The 22963-nt window shown below is 41.2% G+C and overlaps 1 protein-coding gene across 3 annotated transcripts in view; it reads left to right on the top strand.

Annotated features, from left to right (window-relative positions):
• Positions 1-22963, top strand: part of LOC134348501 (signal transducer and activator of transcription 4-like) — a 237459-nt gene that overhangs the window by 32939 nt on the left and 181557 nt on the right. For all 3 annotated transcript variants that reach the window (XM_063051973.1, XM_063051974.1, XM_063051975.1), the window contains 3 exons: positions 18816-18914; positions 20358-20450; positions 21002-21080. In XM_063051973.1, coding sequence (XP_062908043.1) covers positions 18816-18914; positions 20358-20450; positions 21002-21080 — 271 coding nt within the window. The remainder of the gene's footprint in view (positions 1-18815; positions 18915-20357; positions 20451-21001; positions 21081-22963) is intronic.

Raw genomic sequence — 22963 nt, forward strand, 5'->3', positions numbered from 1 at the left:
TGGTCAAGAAGATTAAAGCACAAGGGATGCAAAATTGGCTGGATAAAAGGTGACAGAAGGTTATGGTGGATGGGTGTTTTTTTGACTTCAGTTCTGTAGTAAGTGGTGAACTGCAGGGATCAGTATTCAGACCTCTGTTTTCAATGCATATAAATGTCTTGAATAAAAATGTAGGCACGAGAGATTGCAGAAACTGGAAATTTGGAGCAACAAAAACAAAATGCTGGAGGAGCTCAGCAGGTTAAGCAGTATCTTTGGAATGCTATAAACAGTTGACTTTGAAACTTCAGTTGTTCTTTTTCTGTCCATAGAGCCTAACTGAACTGTTGAGTTCCTCCAGTGTTTTCTGATTGTTGGGTGAGAATGTAGATAGTTTAATCAGTAAAGTTTCAGACAGTACACAAATTGGTAGAGTTGTAGATAGTGAAGAACATTGTGTAAGAGTATAGTGGGGCATATATCAACAGTAAGGTTGGGCAAACTGGTGGCAGATGGAATTCAATCAACTCAAATCTAAGGTAATGTAATTTGGGAAGTCAAGTCCTTGTAGGACAAATAGAATAAATGACAGGAACTCAGGACTATCGATGTACAGAAGGACCATTTCTAGGTATTTTCATTCGCTAAGTGCCCTTATTTCATGGCTTTTGTTCCTTTTATCTCTAAATGCCCCTATCCGCCCATCAACTGGACGATTTATCCCACTTATCCAATTGGAGCCAGCAGCCAGCATTATTAATGTGTGGATAATTACCTGCTGGCTTAATTATAATCTGTATCACCTGTAAAGTTCTAAAGAAAACCAATATGAAGTTACACAGCACAAACTTCAACTGGACTTAAATTAATTTATTTGACAATAGGAGCTAGATCTCCATTTAGAAGAGCTCACAGTTCTGTGAGGCAGGTGGCACTTGAATTCAGTATTATAATGGCTCAATCACACATGCAAATTGAGTGCTATATTTGTCACTTAGAACCTGTTCTGAACTTGCAGAACAATCGCGATGTTGGATATTGGGTCCAATATTTTCACTGAGTCAATGTGACTATAATCAAAAATGTAAAATAGGTGAAATTGTGTTTTGAAAGTGCTTTTGCTTATCAGTATACATACTGTGACTGTTTTTCAAGTCAAAATAAACTTTATGTAAATGGAAAATATTTTCACGTTTGAGTGGTTAACAACATCCTGTTAAGTTCTCTTGAAGTAAGACATGGCACAGAGGAAATTGCATTAATCAGCACATGACATTTGTCAAATTTCTTCAGGAGTCTAATTACTTTGTTGTCTGCAGTTTTCTCAGGCAAGGTACAGGAAATGTTGGTTTAGCACTGAATGCGCTCTTATTTCAAAGTATTCTAAATGTGATATAAGTGTGTTTTTAAATAAAACAGAGCTACTTTTAAGTGGTAATACCTCACATGTTGCTTTAGAATTGGGGTCAGAAAGTAATTTTGTTGTCCTATTGAAGTATTTAATATACAGGTAATTTTATAAGACCAGTCTATAGTTTCTCGTGAGTTTTGAGTAAGCACATTGGCCTGTAATTATCAAATGGTAAACCAGTGTTTAAGCCTCCAATATTCTGGTAGGACAAGTGTGCCTGTTAACATGTCCAGGAGACAGGTCAGGGCTATTTAAATTATGAATTAAAATGTTGGTTCAATTGTTGTGGAATCTTACTGTAACATTGGGCTACTTAAACACCCAACTAAACACAAAATCAATTTGCTAAATTACTTGTTTCAATAAGAGACAGGAATAGTAGTTTTCTTCCATTAAGTAAAGGGGCTTAGCCGCTGGATAGAGGTGAGTTGTTGTCTTGTTATTTGAGACTGCTTATTACCACCTTAGTTGTTTTTGCTTCCTTCCTGACAATCCCAATTCTGAGTGCTTGAAAGGAGATTCTGAAAACTGCTGAATCTCAGACTGCTTTGCAAGCACTTTGACAGTAGTTATATTGAGCCTAGTTAGAGGGTAAGAAAAAACTTCAGGAAAGACAGAAAATTTGAGACCAGTTGGAAAAATAAGAGGACAGATAATGACAGTATCCAGGAGACTATTTGCATTCGGGGTCCCAAGAGAAAATTTCCTCGGCTTTGCTCTGCATGCATTTTATTTTTTATCAGAAAAGTTTGGAAAAGAAGGCACTACCAAGCAATGTTACCTATTGCAGCTGCAGCTCCAGCCTTGCTCTATCTGGGACAATTGGCAACCTTGCCAGTTGCTGTGTCTTCAGGAATAACCCCTTTTTCTAAAGTGATACAGATGCTTGTATATTTTCTGGAGCTGAAAGGAAAGAGCCGAATTAGAATTAGTTTGTGTATGAAGGGCAAAGAGTTGTGGAAATGCTTCTGAAGTACAGAATGTGTAGTATCAGGTGTAAGACTCTGACCATCTCGGCAATAACCAATATATTTTTCTCTAGATACGATGAGAAGCAGAAGGAAACTCTGTCATTGTGTCACTCACTTATCATGGTTTTTGTTGGATTTGCTGCCATGAAGAAGGAAAGGTTGTTTGGTGCATTTTTAGTCCTGACGAAGGGTCTCGGCCTGAAACGTCGACTGCGCCTCTTCCTATAGATGCTGCTTGGCCTGCTGCGTTAACCAGCAACTTTGATGTGTGTTGGTGCATTTTTTGATGTCCTTGGAAAACTTCATTGTTTTCTGCCTTATTTTTTAGTTATGAGTTTTAGAGAAATAAGGATTGGAATTGTGGTAAACGTAGCAGATGTGAGTAAGGGATGTCGTGAAATATAGCACAGTGACTATACAAGAATGAAGGGAATTTTTTCCTTTGGCATTAGGCATTTCTTGGGATGCAATCTTTTAGTATTTGATTTATTACCTGGAATGTTTTTGGCCTCTTTTATTTGGGCCAGGCATGAAGGCAGGGAGAGAGTCTTTTTGTATCATGTGCTGCTTGAAGGAGAAAACCTGGTGCATGAATAATAGACCATTCCGCCAGTCTAGATAAGTTTTTATGGACTTTACAAAAATATGAATTAGGCTTCATCAGTACAAATGGGAGACGGGCTGTGGCTGTCTTTGAATGCAGTTCACAGCAGTATTTTGTAAAAAGGCTCATTAATATTTCCAATAGAGCAATCATTGATTTAAATTTTATGCAAAATGTAAGAAATCTCCAGTGCTTCTTCAAATTTAAAAGTGCAGCTTTAAAATTTTATTCCTGGCTTAACTGGAGCAACAACATATGGGATAAACTGAGAAAGGTTGATCTAGTCAATTAACTGACTGGTTGTCAAAGGCTTCTGCCCAGTTTTTGTTTACACCAAAACAGTGCTGAATTTTGGAATTTTGTTTTGCATTTTGTTGATAGACATATCTTAATCTTCGTGACGAGAACTTCAGACACATTATTGCTGTTGTTGGGATGAAACATTCAGTGACTCTTGCTACAGAACTAAAGGTAGAATTACTTGAAAGTGTTCATATTTTAGAAGTAGAATGTTTGCTTAGCTATACCAGTATAACCCCAGTAGTCCTAATGAATGGCAAAGAATGTTGAATCACAGAAGCCAACAGATTACTGGCAATGGAGTTAAGCAAAGTCATTGTGGGATTTCTGAGAGGGAAATTGTGTTTGAGAAACCTGTTATGTTTTTTTTGAGGACACGCCTAGTAGAAGAGGTGAGGGAAATTTGTTTGGATTTTTAAAAAGTTCTGTTGAAGTCCCGCTTAAAAGGCTAGTGCAAGATTAATGTGCATGATATTGGGGATAACACACAGGTATAGAATAAAAATTGTTTGATTAACAATAAGTAGTCTGGGTAGCAGCAGTGAGTAATGCAGCAGGAGTCACTGCTCAGGGCACCAGCTATCCAAAGCACTTATCAATGATTTGAATGTGGGAATAGAATAACCATAAAACCATAAGATATAGGTGTCACGTACCCCGTGACGGGAATAAAGAACCAGCAGAGATGGAAAACACTTTGGAGTCCAGTATTGCTATTAACTAATAATGTTTATTAGTAACTGCGCAATACAGTAATATAAATGTAGATAAATCAAACAGGTTAGCAATGATTATATATATATAAGTAAGTATATCAGTAAGTGTGGAAATATATGTATGAAAAACCAAGCTTCTTTAAGCCTAGGGGTAAAAAGATACAGTCTTATGATGATGAATACAGTTCAGTTCAGTTCAGTTCGTGGTATTGAGTTGAGTAGTGATGGAGAGAGAGAGAGGGAGAGATTTGAGTCTTCAGGTGAGCTGATGCCGTCGATCTTCTCGTTGTCCTTCGAAATCCTTTAAAAGTCACTGACTGTGACTTTAAGAAAGGGGACCGGTTTTCTGTGGTGGAGCTATCCCCCAGGCAAGGGTGGACACATGGACAACTCCCCACCAGTCAACCCCTTTCCTGTTTTCACTGCAAGAGCGACTGATCGATCCTCCAAAACCAACTTTTCCTGCGGGCACAACAATGCTCATTCAGTGTCGAAACCATGTGTCTAAGGTCTATCATCTGACCTCCTATTTTATCTTCTCGTACTGGATACCAGCTGTCACTCAAATAACTCCTCCTTCCTCTCTGTGTGTAAGAAATGCAAGCAGGCAAAAGTCCTTGAGAAGAAATATCAACAACCTGTCGAAAATCATAACATTGAGTGTCCATTAAATAACGCTCTCGGTCACCATAGCAACTTACGAGCTGTTCGGTGCCATCTCTCTCTCCAACTCAGCTGAAATCCAAAAGTTACTTCCAGTGCCTTAAAATGACAGTCCAACAATTAGGCTTCATCTTTCTCTCTCTCTTTCAAAACAAGATATCAATGTTAAATAACTCTTACTCTCTCTTTTCAAAAGCACAGTTAATAGGGGTAAACGAGCACAGTTCATAGGGGTAATTCAGGATCCCGTCACATAGGAGCAGAATTAGGCCGTTTCATCATGGCTGAACATTTTTCCCCTCATTCCAAATCTCCTGTCTTCCCCCCCACCCCTCATCCTGTTTCCCTTCATGCCCCAGTCAATCAAGAATCTATCAACCTCTGCCTTAAATATACATAAAGAATTGGCCTCCACAGCTGCCTGTGGCAAAGAATTCCACAGATTCACTACTCCCTGGCTAAAGAAATTCCTCCTCATCTCCATGCTAAAAGGACACTCCTCTATTCTGAGGTTATGTCCTCTGGCCTTAGACTCTTCCACCATAGGAAACATCCCCTCCACATCCAGTCTATCAAGACCTTTCACCATTCATAGAAACATAGAAAACGTACAGCACAATACAGGCCCTTCGGCCCATAAAGCTGTGCCGAACATGTCCCTACCTTAGAACTACCTAGGCTTTACCCATAGCCCTCTATTTTTCTAAGCTCCATGTAGCCATCCAGGAGTCTCTTAAAAGAGACTATCGTTTCCGCCTCTGCCGCCGCCGCCGCCAGCCCATTCCACACACTCGCCACTCTCTGCATAAACAAATTTACCCCTAACATCTCCTCTGTAACTACTTACAAGCACCTTAAAACTATGCCCCCTCATGCTAGCCATTTCAGCCCTGGGGATAAGCCTTTGACTATCCACATGATCAATGCCTCTCATTATCTTGAACACCTCTATCAGGTCACCTCTCATCCTTCGTCGCTCCAAGGAGAAAAGGCTGAGTTCACTGAACCTGTTCTCATAAGACATGCTCCCCAAACCAGGCAACATCCTTGTAAATTTCCTCTGCACCCTTTCTATGGTTTCCACGTCCTTCCTGTAGTGAGGCGACCAGAATTGAACACAGTGCTCCAAGTGGGGTCTGACCAGGGTCCTTTATAGCTGCAACGTTAGCTGACGGCTCTTAAACTCAATCCCACTATTGGTGAAGGCCAGTGCACCGTATGCCTTCTTAACCACAGAGTCAACCTGAGTGTCACAGCTTTGAGTGTCCTATGGACTTGGACCCCAAGATCCCTCTGATCCTCCACGCTGCCAAGAGTCTTACCATTATTGCTATATTCTGCTATCATATTTGACCTACCAAAATGAACTACCTCACACTTATCTGGGTAGAACTCCATCTGCCACTTCTCAGCCCAGTTTTGCATCCTATCAATGTCCCGTTATAACCTCTGACAGCCCTCCACACTATCCACTATGCCCCCAACCTTTGTGTCATCAGCAAATTTACTAACCCATCCCTCCACTTCCTCATCCAGGTCATTTATAAAAATCACAAAGAGTGGGGGCCCCAAACAGATCCCTGAGGCCCTGGTGACTGAATCCATGCAGAATATGACCCGTCTACAACCCCTCTTTGCCTTCTGTGGGCAAGCCAGTTCTGGATCCACAAAGCAATGTCCCTTTGGATCCCTTGCCTCCTTACTTTCTCACTAAGCTTTGCATGGGGTACCTAGGCTTTACCCATAGCTCTCTATTTTTCTAAGCTCCACATAGCCATTCAATAGGTTTCAATGAAGTAACCCCTCATTCTTCTGAATTTCAGTGAATACTGGCCCAGAGCCATCAAGCAGTCTTCATATGACATGCTGTTTAATCCTGGAATGATTTTTGTAACCTGCTTTGAACTCTCTCCAGTTTCAGCACATCCTTTCTAAGATAAGGGGACAAAAACTGCTCACAGTACTCCAAGTGAGGCTCACCAATGCTTTATAAAGTCTCAACATTTCATCCTTCCTTTTATATTCTAGTACTCTTGAAATGAATGCTAACCTTACATTTGCCTTCCTCACCACAGACTCAAACTGCAAATGAACCTTTAGGAAATACTGCACAAGCAATCCTGAGTCTCCTTGTGCCTTAGTTTTTTTTTGTATTTTCTCTTCATTTAGAAAATAGACAACCCTTTCATTTCTTTTACCAAAGTGCATGAACATACACTTCCTAACACTGTCTTCCATCTGCCACTTCTTTGCTCGTTCTCCTAATCTATCTAGGTCCTTCTGTAGCCTCCCTATTTCCTCAAAACTACCTGCCCTTCCACCTATCTTTGTATCATCTGCAAACTTTGCAACAAAGCCATTAATTCCATCATCTAAGTCATTGACATAAAAAAGAACTGGTCCCAACACAGGCCCCTGTAGAACACCACTAGTCACCGGCGGCCAACTAGAAAAGGCTCCCTTTATTTACACTCTTTGCCTTCTGCTAATCAGCCACTCCTTTATCCATGCTAGAATCTTTCCTGTAATACCATGGGCTTGATAGCAGCCTCATGTGTGGCTTCTTGTCAAAAGCCTTCTGAAAATCCAAGTACACAACATCAGCCGATTCTCCTTCACTATCCTGCTTATTATTTCTTCAAAGTATTCCAACAGGTTGTCAGACAAGATTTTCCTTTGAGGAAACCATGCTGACTACAGCCTATTTTATCATGTGCCTCCAAGTATCCCAAAACCATATCCTTAACAATCAACTCCAAATTCTTCCCAACCACTGAGGTCAGACTAACTGGCCTATAATTTCCTTTCTTCTGCCTCTTGCCCTTCTTGAAAAGTGGAGTGACATTTGCAATTTTCCAGTCTTCCGGAACCATTCCAGAATCTAGTGATTCTTGAAGGATCATTACTAATGCCTCCACAATCTCTTCAGCCACCTCTTTTAGAACTCTGGTGTGTACACTATCTGGTCCAAGTGACTTGTCTGCTTTCAGAGCTTTCAGTTTCCCAAGAACCTTCTCCCTAGTAATGGTAACTTCACACACTTCATGACCCCCAACAGGACTTCCACCGTACTTCTAGTATTTTCCGCAGTGAAGGCTGATGCAAAATACTTATTCAATTCATCTGCCATTTCCTTGTCCCCTATTACTACATCTCCAGCATCATTTTCCAGTGGTCCAATATATATTCTCGCTTCCCTTTTACATTTAATGTATCTGAAGGAACATTTGGTATCCTCTTTAATATTATTTGCTTGCTTACGTTCATATTCCAACTTTACCTTCTTAATGACTTTTTTAGATGCCTTCTGTTGGTACTTAAAAGTTTGCCAATCCTCTAACTTCCCACTAATTTTTGCTCTATTATATGCCCACTTTTTGGCTTTTATGTTGGTTTTAACTTCACTTGTAGCCATGGTTGCCTTTAGAATATTTCTTCCTCTTTGGGATGTATATTTCCTTTGCCTTCCGAATTGCTTCCAGAAATTCCAGCCATTGCTGCTCTGCCGTCATCCCTGCCAGTGTTCTGTTCCAGTCAATTCTGGCCATATTCTCTCTCATGCCTCTGTAATTCCCTTTACTCCACTATAATGCTGATACATCTGACTTTAACTTTTCCTTCTCAAATTTCAGGTGGAACTTGATCAGATTATGATCACTTGACCCTAAGGGTTCTTTTACCTTGAGCTCTCTAATCAATTCCAGTTCATTGCACACCCACCCAATCCAGAATTGCTGATCCCCTAGTGGGCTCAACCACAAGCTGCTCTAAAAAGCCATCTCTTGGGCATTCTAGAAATTCTCCCTCTTGGAATCCTGCACGAACCTGATTTTCCCAATCTACCAGCATATTGAAATCACCCATGACTATTGTAACATTGCCCTTTGGCATGCATTTTCTATCTCCCATTGTAACTTGTAGACCTCATCCTTACTACAATTTGCAGGTCTGTATATAACTCCCATCAGGTTCTTTTTATCCTCACACTTCCTTAGTTCTATCCACAATGATTCAACACCTCCCGACCCTATGTCACCGCTTTCTAATGATTTAATTTAATTTTCTACCAACAGAGCCACGCCACCCCCTCTGGCTTCCTGCCTGTCCTTTCGATACAATGTGTATCCTTGGACGTTAAGCACCCAACTATAATTTTCTTTCGGCCATGATTCATAATGCCTACAACATCATACATGCCGACCTGTAAATGTGTTACAAGTTCATCGACTTTATTCCATATACTGCACGCATTCAAATATAATACCTTTAGTTCTGTATTCACTCTTTTCAATTTTGCCTGCCTTTTACATGCAACTCATCACATTGACTGCAGTTTTGCCCTATCATCAGTCTCTCCTTGCCAGATGTCTCAGTACACATTGCCTCAGCTTATAACCCAACGACCTAATCTTCAGCACTATCACTCCAGTTCCCATCCCCTGCCAAAGAAAGTAATGCTTCTGAAGATACTAAAGTGGATGAAATTGCAAATTGTGAGGAAAGGGGCTTCAAGGCAAATTGAATTGAGCAAGTAGACAAAAGCATGCCAGATGCAGTATACTGTAATTAGTTCTGGTTGAGAGAGGACAAAGGGCCTTTGACCCGAAATGCTAACTCCTATTTCACTTTCTACAGATGTTACCTGACCTACTGCATATTTCCATCATTTTCTGTTGTTATTTTAGATTTCCAGCTTCTGCACTTACTTGATTTTCTTTCTCCATTTACTCCATCAACACACACCAGAGAGCGTGAAATCTACCAATTGCCTCACATGTATCAGTTCTATTTGAACTTCGTTGAACAGACAAAACTTGTAATAGTCAAGATTAAGATGCATGGGATCCACTGTAATTGGCCAACTGGATTTAGAGTTGGCTTGCCTATTGAAGACAGAGGGTTGTGGTTGATGGGGCTAGTCTGGCTAGAAGTCTGTGACTAGTGATGTTCCACAGGAATCCATACTGGAACCACTGCTGTATGCAATATATATAAATGACCTGGATGAAAACAAAAATGGGTGGATTAGTACATTTGCAGACTATTCAAAGATAGTGATGTTCTGTGTAGTGTTGTTGACTGTCAAAAGGTACAGCAGTATATAGCTCGGTTACAGATACAGACAGAGAAATGGCAGATGGAGTTTGACTCAGCTAAATGTGAAGTGCTGAAGTTTGACAGATCAAATGTAAAGAGACAGCATACTGGCAAGGACAGGACCCTTTACCTTAACAGTATTGATGTGCAAAAGGATCCTGAGATGAAGTCAATTGCTCCCTGAAAGTGAAGTTGTTAGGGTGGTAAAGAAGGCTTATGGCATGCTTGCATTTATTAATTGAGGAAATAAGTTCAAGAGTAAGGAATTCTTGTTATGAAACTCTAGTTAAGCTGCATCTGGAATATTGCAGTCAACCCTAGTCATTCCATTATAGGAAGGATGTTGAGGCTTTAGATAGCGTGCAGAAGAAGTTTACCAGGATACTCACAACACGCTGAAGGAACTCAGCAAGTCAGGCAGCATCCGTGGAAAAGATTGGTCAACGTTTCGGGCCAGACATCGACCGATCTTTTCCAGGGATGCTGCCCGACCTGCTGAGTTCCTCCAGCATGTTGTGAGTGTTGCTTTGACCCCAGCATCTGCAAGATTATTTTGTGTTTACCAGGATACTGCCTGGATTGGAGGGTAAAAGCTACAAGGAAAGCTTAGACAAGCTTGGGTTGTTTTCATTGGAGCTGCAGAGGCTGAGGGGAAAGCTGATAGAGGTTTATAGGATTACAAGAGGCATAACTAGAGTAGACAGCGAGTATATGTTATCCAGGGTTGAAATGTCTATACCAGGGGGCATGCATTTAAGGTGAGAGGAGTTAAGTTCAAAGAAGATATATGGGGCAAGTATTTTAGACAGAGAGTAGTGGGTGCACAGAATGCACTGCCTGGGGTAGTGGTAGAGGTAAATGCAACAGAGGCATTCAAGAAGCTCTTACAGAGGCATATGAGTGTGCAAGAAAAGAAAGAATGTGCACATTGTGTAGTCAGAAGAGATCAGTTTAGTTGGGCATTTGACAACTGATTTAGTTAGTTCAGCACAACATTGTGGCCAAAGGTCCTATTCTGTGCTGTATTCCTTTGTTCTGTATATTCAAACCCTTCAATACAAATGAAAAATTCCTCATCTCAGACTTAGTTAAGGGAGAAAATTCCTAAACTAAGGAGACTCAAGAACAAGCGTGTTTCAATTAGAGTAAACAGCTAACATCTTTCCTCCTAGTTTGAAATGTTTACTACCAGAGCACATACGTTTAATCGCGAAGGGTAGGTTCAAAGGAAATGTGTGGGGCAAGTTTTTTTTATACAGAGAGGTGAGTGCCTGGACTTCACTGCCAGGAGTGGTCATGGAAGCAAATATGATAAAGTATTTTTTTTAAAAAGAGGCCCTTAGATAGGATCATGAATGTTCAGAGAATGAAGGGCTATGGACATTGTGTAGGCAGAAATAATAAACTTAGTCAAATATTTAATTACCAGATTTATTGTGGTGGCATCCGTTAGTCTCGCGAGACCATGGATCTGCACCTGGATTCTCCAGGGCACAGGCCTGGGCAAGGTTGTATGGAAGACCAGCGGTTGCCCATGCTGCAGGTTTCCCCTCTCTACACTACCGGTGTTGTCCAAGGGAAGGACAAGGGCCTATACAGATTGGCACCAGTGACATCGCAGGAGTTGCCAGAACGAGGTTGAAGACAACATCGGACTGCCTTAGGGACTCCAGCTCCGGATTTGTCCTCAGGGTTTACTCCCGAAGCCTTTCCCATGAGTGAGTATGGCCACAAGGCAGCGGAGGTTTGAAATCAGAGTTTTCCCTCTCTTAGATGGACTACCTTCCCAGACTGACGAGTTCCATTTACCCGAAGCACTGGTCTTAAGGTGCCAGGACCTGCCTTCGCCCCTTCTCCTGTCAGTAGTAACAGTTCGGCCGGGCGTAGAGGCTAAGCCACATGAGAAGGCCAGGAGTTGGACTCGGTAATCAGAGGCTATTTGAGTCGCATGCCATGAGGAGCACTTCTTAGGTAGTGGGATCTTGTCCCCACTACCACTCCTCGGCTTGACAACCTTGGAACCAAGATTTATTAGTTCAACACAAGATTGTAGGCCAAAGGGCCTATTCCTCTGTTATACTGCTCTATGTAGTCATTCATCAGTTTAAAATGCATTAGATCTGTATAATCAAGAAGAAAATGTGACTGTTTGATTATACTATTCCACCAAAAATTGAATTTCCAGAATAGTTCAGAATCTTAATAACTATTGAAGTTAGCAAATTCACCTTCATAGTTTGCAAGATCAGTCAGAAAGTTGGGGAAATTTGTGCTGCCTCCTCCACCTACACACCTTGTTAACTGTTAGCAATGTATATTTAATTTGAGTTTGGGATTTCTGTCATGGCTTCTGGACTTTCTCAAAATCAAATAAATTGCATGATTAGTAGTTTGATGTATTTTATCTTCTTTGATTTCAGTTATGATTTTAGAGCAAGACGTGTTTGTGTAGGAGACTGTTTTTTTTTTTGCTTACAGGCAAGTGTTGCCAATTAAATGCCACCCACTGATTTGCTGCATGCAGTATGGAAATCTGACCCGAGATACTTCCAGTAAAAATCTGGAAGTTTAATTATCGTACTTCATCGCCAGATCTTAATCTATTGATTGTTGCTATCCTGTCGTTAAAAGTGAGTACCAAAGAGGACAAACTCTCAAGAGGAAATATTAAAAAATGATGACAAGATTTTTGTTACACAAAAGACTGATTGCATAGAATATGTCAAAGCAGCATTTTGCTGTAATCTTCCTCATGATAAAACTTGAGAACATGGAAAGAGAAATGCTTCAGTAGACAGCAGTTTAATGGGAACAGGATCACAATCACACAGACAAGATTCTGAAGAGGACGTGGTGGAGAAAGTATAGGTGACTGTGTCAGATTGCAGAGACAAAAGCAATAAAGATGGGAATAACCCAGTTGCTCACCCATGCTGCTCCACCATAGAAAAAGGTTATACTTGATTTTTCACTCTGCCACTTCCTGCAAAACCCCATATTCTGTAATGTCAGTGAATGGTCTTAAGTTTCTAAAAGTACATTATGTTGAAGAGGAAAAATGCAGAAACAATAAACAAATATTTAGGTCTGTTTTCATTTGGATATTGCGGAGATCTAAATAGATGACTACAGAGATGATTGGTGTTTTAACCTTGATCTTCCAGAATTTTCACATTCTACCACACTTCCTATTGATTAGAAAGTAGTGTATGTAACACTATTAATCATGAAAGGAAAGTGAGAATTATAGACAAGTAGCGATAGAAAAATATGCCCACATTTTTGGCCTGGGGCATATGGCACACTATGACTAGAAGGTGTCAACTCAATCTGATGGAACGGAAATTGGGTGCCACGGTAGAGTAGTGGTTAATGCAACGCTATTACTTCTCAGGGCATCAGATTTCAACCCTGGCATCCTCTGCAGGGAGTCCCTGTGGAATGTGTGGGCTTTCCCCGGGTCCTCCAGTTTCGTCCCACGGTTGAAAGACATATCGGGTACGTTGATTGTTCATTGTAAATTGTCCCATGGTTAGGTTAAGCTTAAATCAGGGTTGTCAGAATTTTCTGGGACAGTGTGGCTCGAAGGGCCAGAAGAGCCTTCCATGCTGTATCTCTTCTGTGCCTGAAATGAAGCTTCACACTTACATCTAACACCGGCTTGAAGAAAACGGGATGTAAGATACGAATGGTGAAAAACTGATTACAAGAGTTGGGGTGTCATGTTACAACTGTAGAGGAGTTTGGTGAGATTGCACCTGGAAATTTGTGTGCTGTTCTGTCTGCCATACCATAGGAAGGATATGATTAAGCTAGAGAGAGTATAGAATAGATTCACAATAGTGTCATGTCATTGGTAGGCTTGAGTTATAAAGACAAACTGGATAGGTTGGGACTACTTTTACTGGAACACAGAAAGTTGCCAGATGGCCTTATAGTAGAGGTAGATCAAATCATGAGGTGCATAAGGACAGTGGATGCCCACTGTTTTTTCCCAAAGTAGGGAAGTCTAAAACTATAGGACAAAGGTTTAAGGTAAGAGGCACGACTGCGCAAGTGCATGGATGTCAGCGAGTTAGACCGGCGGGAAGGATTTAAAAGGAGAGAGACTTTTCTTCAGTGGTTTGATTGAAGCACGACTGTGCAAGTGCATGGTCATCAGCAAGTTAGACCGGTGGGAAGGATTTAAAGAGGAGACAGCTTTATAGAGTGGGTGTCAAGAGGAGCGGACGATAGAGTAGAGGGAGTCGGTAGGAGGGCTTTGGCTCAACAGGTCTTAGGCGATAACGGGTCAAGGCGAGGTAAGTTTCTTGTGAGGAATAGGAAGTATGTCTGTGAGGCCCGTGTTCTGTACTGGGTGTCGGATGTGGGAAGTCCGGGACACTCCCAGCCTCCCGGAAGACCACATCTGCACCAGGTGCATTGAGCTGCAGCTCCTTAGGGACCGGGTTAGGGAACTGGAGATGCAGCTCGATGGCCTTTGTTTGGTCAGGGGAAGTGAGGAGGTGATAGAGAGGAGCTGTAGGCAAGTAGTCACACCGGGAGACAGATAAGTGGGTAACAGTCAGGAGAGGGAAGTGCAGGAGTCAGATACTAGAGAGTAGCCCTGTGACTGTCCCCCTTAACAATAAGTACTCCTGTTTTAGTACTGTTAGAGGGGGACAGGCTACCTGGGGGAAGCAACAGTGGCCACACCTCTAGCACAGAGTCTGGCCCTGTGACTCAGATGGGTAGGGAAAGGCAGAAGGCAGCAGTAATAGGGGACTCTATAGTTAGGGGGTCAGATAGGTGATCCTGTGGATGCAGGAAAGAAATGCAGATGGTAGTTTGCCTCCCAGGTGCCAGGGTTCGGGATGTTTCTGGTTGCGTCCACGATATCCTGAAGGGGGAAGGAGAACAGCCAGAGGTTGTGGCACATATTGGTATCAACGACATAGGTAGGAAAAGGGAGGAGGTCCTGAAAACAGAGTACAGGGAGTTAGGAAGGCAGTTGAGAAGCAGGACCTCAAAGGTAGTAATCTTGGGATTACTGCCTGTGCCATGTGACAGTGGGTATAGGAATAGAGTGAGGTGGAGGATAAATACGTGGCTGAGGGATTGGAACGGGGGCAAGGATTCAGATTTCTGGATCATTGGGATCTCTTTTGGGGCAGGCGTGACCTGTACAAAAAGGACAGGTTTCACATAAATCCGAAGGGGACCAATATCCTGGCCGGAAGGTTTGCCAAGGCTATTGGGGAGAGTTTAGACTAGAATTGCTGGGGGGTGGGAACCAAACTGAAGAGACGGACGAAGGGGTGGTTGCACACATATAGAGAAAGCTTGGAAACAGTGCAAAAGGGATAGGCAGGTGATAAAGAAGGGATATGCTCAGAATGATGGTTTGAGATGTGTCTATTTTAATGCAAGAAGCATCATGAACAAAGCAGATGAGCTTAGAGCATGAATCAGTACTTGGAGCTATGATGTTGTCGCCATTACAGAGACTTGGATGGCACAGGGGCAGGAATGGTTACTTAGAGTGCCAAGCTCTAGATGTTTCAGAAAGGACAGGGAGGGAGGCAAAAGAGGTGAGGATGTGGCAATGCTGATCAGAGATAGTGTCACAGCTGTAGAAAAGGAGGAAGCCATGGAAGGATTGTCTACTGAGTCTCTGTGGGTAGAAGTTAGAAAGAGGAAGGGGTTAATAACTCTACAGAGTGTTTTTTATAGACCACCCAATACTGTAGTAACAGGGACGTTGAGAAGCAGATAGGGAGACAGATTCAGGAAAAGTGTAATAATAACAAGATTTAATGGCATCTCCCGAGAGCGAGGGGTTTAGGTGGGGTAGAGTTTGTTAGGCATGTTCAGGAAGGTTTCCTGACACATGTAGATAAGCCTACAAGAGGAGAGGCTGTACCTGATCTGGTATTGGGAAATGAACCTGGTCAGGTCTCAGTGGGAGAGCATTTTGGAGATAGTGATCACAATTCTATCTCCTTTACCATAGCATTGGAGAGGGGTAGGAACAGACATGTTAGGAAAACGTTTAATTGGAGTAAGGAGAAATATGAAGCTATCAGGCAGGAACTTGGAAGCATAAATTAGGAACAGATGTTCTCAGGGAAATGTGGCAAATGTTCAGGGGATAATTGCGTGACGTTCTGCATAGGTACGTTCCAATGATACAGGGAAAGGATGGTAGGGTAGGAACCGTGGTGTACAAAGGCTGATGAAAATCTGGTCAAGAAGAAAAGAAAGGCTTACAAAAGGTTCAAAAAACTAGGTAATGATAGAGATCTGGAAGATTATAAGGCTAGCAGGAAGGAGCTTAAGATTGAAATTAGGAGAGCCAGAAGGGGCCATGAGAAGGCCTTGGCGAGCAGGATTAAGGAAAACACCAGGGCATTCTACAAGTATGTGAACAGTAAGAGAATGGGACCAATCAAGTGTGACAGTGGAAAAGTGTGTATGGAACTGGAGGAGGTAGCGGAGGTACTTAATGAATTCTTTGCTTCAGGATTCACTACGGAAAAGGACTTTGGCGATTGTAGGGATGACTTATAGTGGACTGAAAAGCTTGAGCATATAGACATTAAGAAAGAGGATGTGCTGGAGCTTTTGGAAAGCATCAAGTTGGATAAACCACCGGGACCAGAAGGGATGTACCCCAGGCTACTGTGGGAGGCGAGGGAGGAGATTGCTGAGCCTCTGCAATGATCTTTGCATCATCAATGGGGACGGGAGAGGTTCCAGAGATTTGGAGGGTTGCAGATGTTGTTCCCTTATTCAATAAAGGGAGTAGAGATAGCCCAGGAAATTATAGACCAGTGAGTCTTAATTCAGTAGTTGATAAATTGATGGAGAAGATCCTGAGAGGCAGGATTTATGAATATTTGGAGAGGCAGGATATGATTAGGAACAGTCAGCATGGCTTTGTCAAAGGCAGGTCGTGCCTTACAAGCTTGATTGAATTTTCTGAGGATGTGACTAAACACATTGATGAAGGTAGAGCAGTAGATGTAGTGTATATAGATTTCAGCAAGGCATTTGACAAGGTACCCCATTCAAGACTTATTGAGAAAGTAAGGGGACCTGGGATTCAAGGGGACCTTGCTTTGTGGATCCAGAATTGGCTTGCCCACAGAAGGAAAAGAGTGGTTGCAGACAGTCATATTCTGCATGGAGGTTGGTCACCAGTGGTGTGCCTCAGGAATCTGTTCTGGGACCCCTTCTCTTTGTGATTTTTATAAATGACCTGGATGAGGAAGTGGAGGGATGGGTTAGTAAATTTGCTGATGACACAAAGGTTGGGGGTGTTGTGGACAGTGTGGAGGGCTGTCAGAGTTTACAGTGGGACATCGATTGGATGCAAAACTGGGCTGAGAAGCGGCAGATGGAATTCAACCCAGATAAGTGTGAGGTTGTTTATTTCTGTAGGTCAAACATGATGGCAGAATATAGTAGTAATGGTAAGACTCTTGGCAGTGTGGAGGATCAGAGGAATCTTGGGGTCTGAGTCCATAGGACACTCAAAGCTGCTGCGCAGGTTGACTCTGTAGTTAAGAAGGCATACGGTGCATTGGCCTTCATCAATCATGGGATTGAGTTTAGGAGCCGGGAGGTAATGTTACAGCTATATAGGACCCTGGTCAGACCCCACTTGTACTGTGCTCAGTTCTGGTCACCTCACTACAGGAAGGATGTGGAAACTGTAGGAAGGGTGAGAAGAGGTTTACAAGGATGTTGCCTGGATTGGGGAGCATGCCTTATGAGAATAGGTTGAGTGCACTTGGCCTTTTCTCCTTGGAACAACGGAAGATGAGAGATGATCTGATAGAGGTGTGTAGATGATGAGAGTCATTGATCGTGTGGATAGTCAGAGGTTTTTTCCCAGTCCTGAAATGGCTAACACAAGAGGGTACAGTTTTAAGGTGCTTGGAAGTAGGTACAGAGGAGATGTCAGGGGTAAGTTTTTTACACAGAGAGTGGTGAGTGCGTGGAATGGGCTGCCGGCAACGGTGGTGAAGTCGGATAAAATAGGGTCTTTTAAGAGACTTTTAGACAGGTACATGGAGCTTAGAAAAATAGAGGGCTATGGGTAACCTGAGGTAATTTCTAAAGCAAGTACATGTTCGGCACAGCTTTGTGGGCCGATGGGCCTGTATTGTGCTGTAGGTTTTCTATGTTTCTATGTTCTATATTCCTATGTAGGAGGAGATAACCTTAAATGGGGAAGTTTTTCATACAGAGAGTGGTAGATGCATGTAAGGTGCTGCCAGAGGAAGTAGTAGGGCGGGTACAATTACAGTGTTTAAAAGACATTTGAACAGGTTCATGGACAGGAGAGCTTTTAGAACATAGAAGGATATGGGCCAAATGTTGGAAGTAGTAGGGGCGGGTACAATTACAGTGTTTAAAAGACATTTGGACAGGTTCATGGACAGGAGAGCTTTGGAAGGATATGGGTCAAATGTTGGAAGTAGAAACAGCTCAGGAAGGCACTTTGGTGGCCTGAATGAGCTTTGCCCAATGGCCTGCTTCTGGTCTATATACAGTGGCACTGTAACTCTGATTCTATATTATTACTATTACCTGAATACACGGTACAAGCATGGCATTTTTTTCCATTTATTGATTCATTTTGTTGAACTTACCTTGGCATTTTTTCTTGGTTGTAAGAACATTATGCATTTGCTTTCCTAGACATGGAGACTTTCACAGATGCACTCACTCTGACTTTTGTCATGGCTGCTGTACATTTACAGTATTAGGTGGATTTCAGCTTCAGGTGATTTCCAGAGAGGGAGCATTCTTGCAAGTTCTAAACAAGAATCAAGTTCTTGTTTTTGCTATCACTATGAGATGTTGGATTCGGGTGAGGAGTAATGAAGGCCTGTGGCTCAGCTTGTACAACTTGGTGGTAAATAACATAAACTGAAATAAAACTTCAGAGAAATAGTTTTCTCAACTTCCTGGTCCCCTACTCCGAAAACAAGGATACGGATGAATTAATAAAAAACCTCTTTCTCAGTACATTAGAGATTAGTTTGAAAAGTTTAACACTACACAACACTTCCTTTACCCTATAGGTACAATATCTTGGAAATCCTTTACATATGGCATCAGTTATAGCAAACTGCCTCAGGGAAGAACGGAAGATCCTCACAACAGTCAACACTCCTGAACAGGTATGCATTTTCTTTCCTTGGGCCTTGTGCATCCTGGGAAGCATACATTTACAGTTTTACTTCCCATTTTTATTAGTGATAGGACACATATGAGGTAAAATAGAAGATTTATTTCATATAAGGTTAAGAATTTTTAAATGAATTTCAAGCTTTGTGAAAAAGATGCTTCAAGCCAACTAAAGTACTCTTGTAAAAACTATGACAATCTATTGTAGGACAATGTAAGAGGTTGAAACATTTTCATAATTCACAACCACCGACATTAAGTTCACTTTAAGAGGCTGATCTGATGTGATGATATAATGATGTGAAGTTTTTTTTTTACCACACTCTAGGTTCTGTGCTTGGTTGACAAAAAAGGAGTTATTACAGTTTCCCTTAAACGTAAAATGACCCTGCCATTTTATTTACCGAAACTACACTATTACTACAAACACAAATTTACTGCTGGATTTGAACATCTGATAACATCTCATGATATTTTTTATCTGTTAAGAATGACTGAAAATCTGATTCATAATTCAGTTGAATACAGTTGAATGTAAATTTGATTTACCATTTGTTCTGCCCCTGAGAGTGATTTGCAATTAACCCATCATTGATGTATTCGCTTGTGTTCTAGGTACACAAATTGGTGTTCCTAAACTTAAGTTTCAGGATGGTTAATAACATCAGCTGTTTTGTTCCATATCCAATGAATAAATTACAATATGTCAGCTATCACTTCATCGGAGTATCACTTGCATGCTCAGCTACATTGTGCTTCATCATCATTAACGTGCTTGGCAATTGTGGTGTGAGCTATAGCACACATCAGCTGTGTGATCAACTTTGCGTGTTTCAGCTGTGAAATATTTCAGTTTTAGAAGTTGGACATTTCTGCGCTGATTTCAGGTGGAACATGTGTCGGGGTCCTGTGTTATAGCTGCAGTATCAGTATCAGCATCAGCATCAGCATCAGGATAGCAGACCACTCACTGGCCGTAAACCCAACCCCTCAATATAAATATTGTTACCTGGAATTGTTAAAGGGAGTTAGCAGGACTTAACGTTTTTGCCTCTGAATTAAAAGAGAAGTTTCTCTCTCTGAGTTTGGGAATTGGGGCATTTGTACAAGTTATCTTGATATGGTCTCCAATCTCTGCAAATGTTTTGTCACCATACAAGGAGACATCACCAGTGTGCTGTTCACATGTGAAACATTTGCAAATGGATTGCCAAGATCAGAGAACAACACAACCCAACTATCAGTCACCCGAGCTGCACATTTTCCAAGTTATTTATCTTGATATTTATATAACAACACCCAGAGTAACAAGAGCTTATTGCGTGCATGTGTGATTTGAGGGGTTGTTTATGGAGTAGCTTATTATTGTGTTTGGAGTGAGGTTTCATTTTGAAGCAATATCCATTGTTTAATCTGTCCTACTGTATGTACTCAAGGAACATGAAGAAAAGTTACTGCAGAGCTCAATGATTTCTGAAAGACAAAGAAGTCTAGAACATCGAATGACTGCTATAAAGACCAATACACAGGTAGATGTTGATAATTTCTGAAGTCATTCAAGTAACACTGGACCTACCTATGCCACATTTTCTTCTGGTTATTTTATCAAACTAGTGAATATATGGTAACATTTTTATCCACAAGATTTAGTAATCATTCCTTTTATTTGTATAGTTAAATATCTTTAAGTGATCATATTTCCTTAAATTAACTGCTGGTAGTTCAATAAAAGTTACCAGACATTTGGCTTACAAATAAAATATTCACTTTAATTAGGTGAACAAGCAATCTAGTCCGGGAGTATCACACAGATCGCATGTAATGGACTATCTGGAAAACTGCTTATGTTTCTGATTGTTTGTCTAAGTTTTAGATTTTGCTCCAGCCATTAGGCAGAGGCATCAGATGGAAGCCAAACATCGCTCCATTGAACATTTTAACTGTTTACAGGGCAGCATCAGTATCTTGGTGGAAGGACAGGCCACTGCATGAGAATAACTTGAAACATATGCAGTATATAATAATGCCATAGATCTGAATAACCATAGTTTATTTTGTTTTTTTCCCCCCTCATAAACAGTTTGTGGAACAAGACGTAAAATACCTTGAGGACCTGCAGGATGAGTTTGATTTCAGATATAAGACACTACAAACACAAGGTAATTTTTAAAATGAATAACAGCGCAGTGAAATTCTGATGTCTATGATAATTGCAATTTAATTTGATTGGCATTTAATTATAGTCATAGACTTGTACACCATTTAAAACAAGCTCTTTGTCTCGATTCATCCACACTGACCAAGCTGCCTAACAGAGTTAGTCCCATTTGCTTTCATTTGGCCCTTAAGTCCGTGTGCCTGTCCAAATGTTTTTTAACCATTATAATTGTCCCAGCCTCTATCTCTTCCTCTGGTAGCTCATTCCATATATACAGCACCCTCAGTGAGGGAAAAAATGCCTCTTAGGTTCCTTTTATATCTTTCCTCTCTCACTTTAAACCTATGGCTTCTTGTTTTAGACTTAACTACACTGGGGAAAAGATTGTGGCTTTTGAACTTACCTATTCCCCTCATAATTTTACAAACCTCTGTAAGGTTATCCCTCAGCCTCCTACACTTGAGAGGAGAAAAAAAATCTAGCTTATCCAGCTTCTCCTTAGAATTCATCCCCTCCAGTCCTGGTAACACCTTTCTAAATTGTTTTTTTTTGCACTCTTTCCAGTTTAATGGCATCCTCCAAAAGTAGGGCTACCAAAACTGTATGCTGTATTTCAAATGACACCATTTTATGATAAAGTTTTATATCTTTATTTAGGAATGGGCTAGGAGAGTGCTGCTTTTGCGATTTAGCAAAGACGCTGTCAGTAAGACTTACCCAAACTGTGGTTCGATATAATTAGAAATAAAACACATCTTCAGTCTTTCTGGTAGAATATACTATGAATATTCTATTAATCCCATTGATATTAAAATGTGCAGTGATGGAATTAAGTACCATGAATTGTGGTACTTCCACTGGAGACTTGGTATCAGGCAAATGAATGGGGATAAAGGTACCTGAGAGTCTACATCCTAGGATCCTAAAAGAAAAGTCCACAGGGATAGAGAATACATTGGATGTAATCTTCCGAAAATCTTTAGATTCTGGAGTGGGATGAAATGATTGCCAAGGTGATACCCTTATTTAAAAAGGGTTGGCGTTACTGTACAAAGTAGGCAGCTTCAAGCTGGTTGACCTAACATATATTTTTGGAATCAGTTATTATTTTTGGAAAGTCATAATCAGATCAAGTAGAGTCAACCTGGTTCATGAAGGGGAGGTCACACCTGAGGAAGTATCAACCAAAGTGGATAGTTGGGTATCAGTAATGTTTTGAATTTTAACAGAGTGCCACACTACAGGTTAAATCACAAGACAAGGACTCTTGGTGTTGGAGGATTAACTCCTAGTGTTAGCAGGATTAGCTAACTAACATGAAGCTGTCAGGAGAGATGGGGGGGGTAATTTTCAGATTGGTAGCTTGTAGCGTGGAATGCTGCAGGAAAGAGAGCTGGGACTGCAGTGTTTACACTAGGTATTAGTGACTTGGAGACAGGAGCCAAATCTAGTCATCAAATTCGCTGTGACATAAAAATTTATGGAAAGATTTGATATTGATAGGTTGAATGAACTGAAAAAGCTGGCAAATGGAGTATAATGTGAAAATAGGATGTAGCTCACTTTGGAAGGAAGAACAGATTATTATTTAAATAGAGAAAGTCTGCTGAAAGCTGCATAACCAAGGGATTAGGGAGTCGTCATACATGAAGTACAGAAAGCTAGCATATAGGTGCAGCAGGTAAATGGGAAGCCTCATGGAATGCTCGTATTTTATTCAAAGGTTTAGAGTATAAAACTTCTGTAGTAAGGCAAACCTTACTACACTATACATGCCACCGATGTGTCAAGTCTAGAGTAATGTGTACAGTTCTGGCCTTTTTATTTAAGAAACAATATATTTTCACTCGATGCAATTCAGGGAAAATTCACTGAGGTAGTCCC

This window comes from Mobula hypostoma, chromosome 6 (genome assembly GCF_963921235.1).
Source record: "Mobula hypostoma chromosome 6, sMobHyp1.1, whole genome shotgun sequence".
In the NCBI taxonomy this organism is placed as follows: Eukaryota; Metazoa; Chordata; class Chondrichthyes; order Myliobatiformes; family Myliobatidae; genus Mobula; species Mobula hypostoma.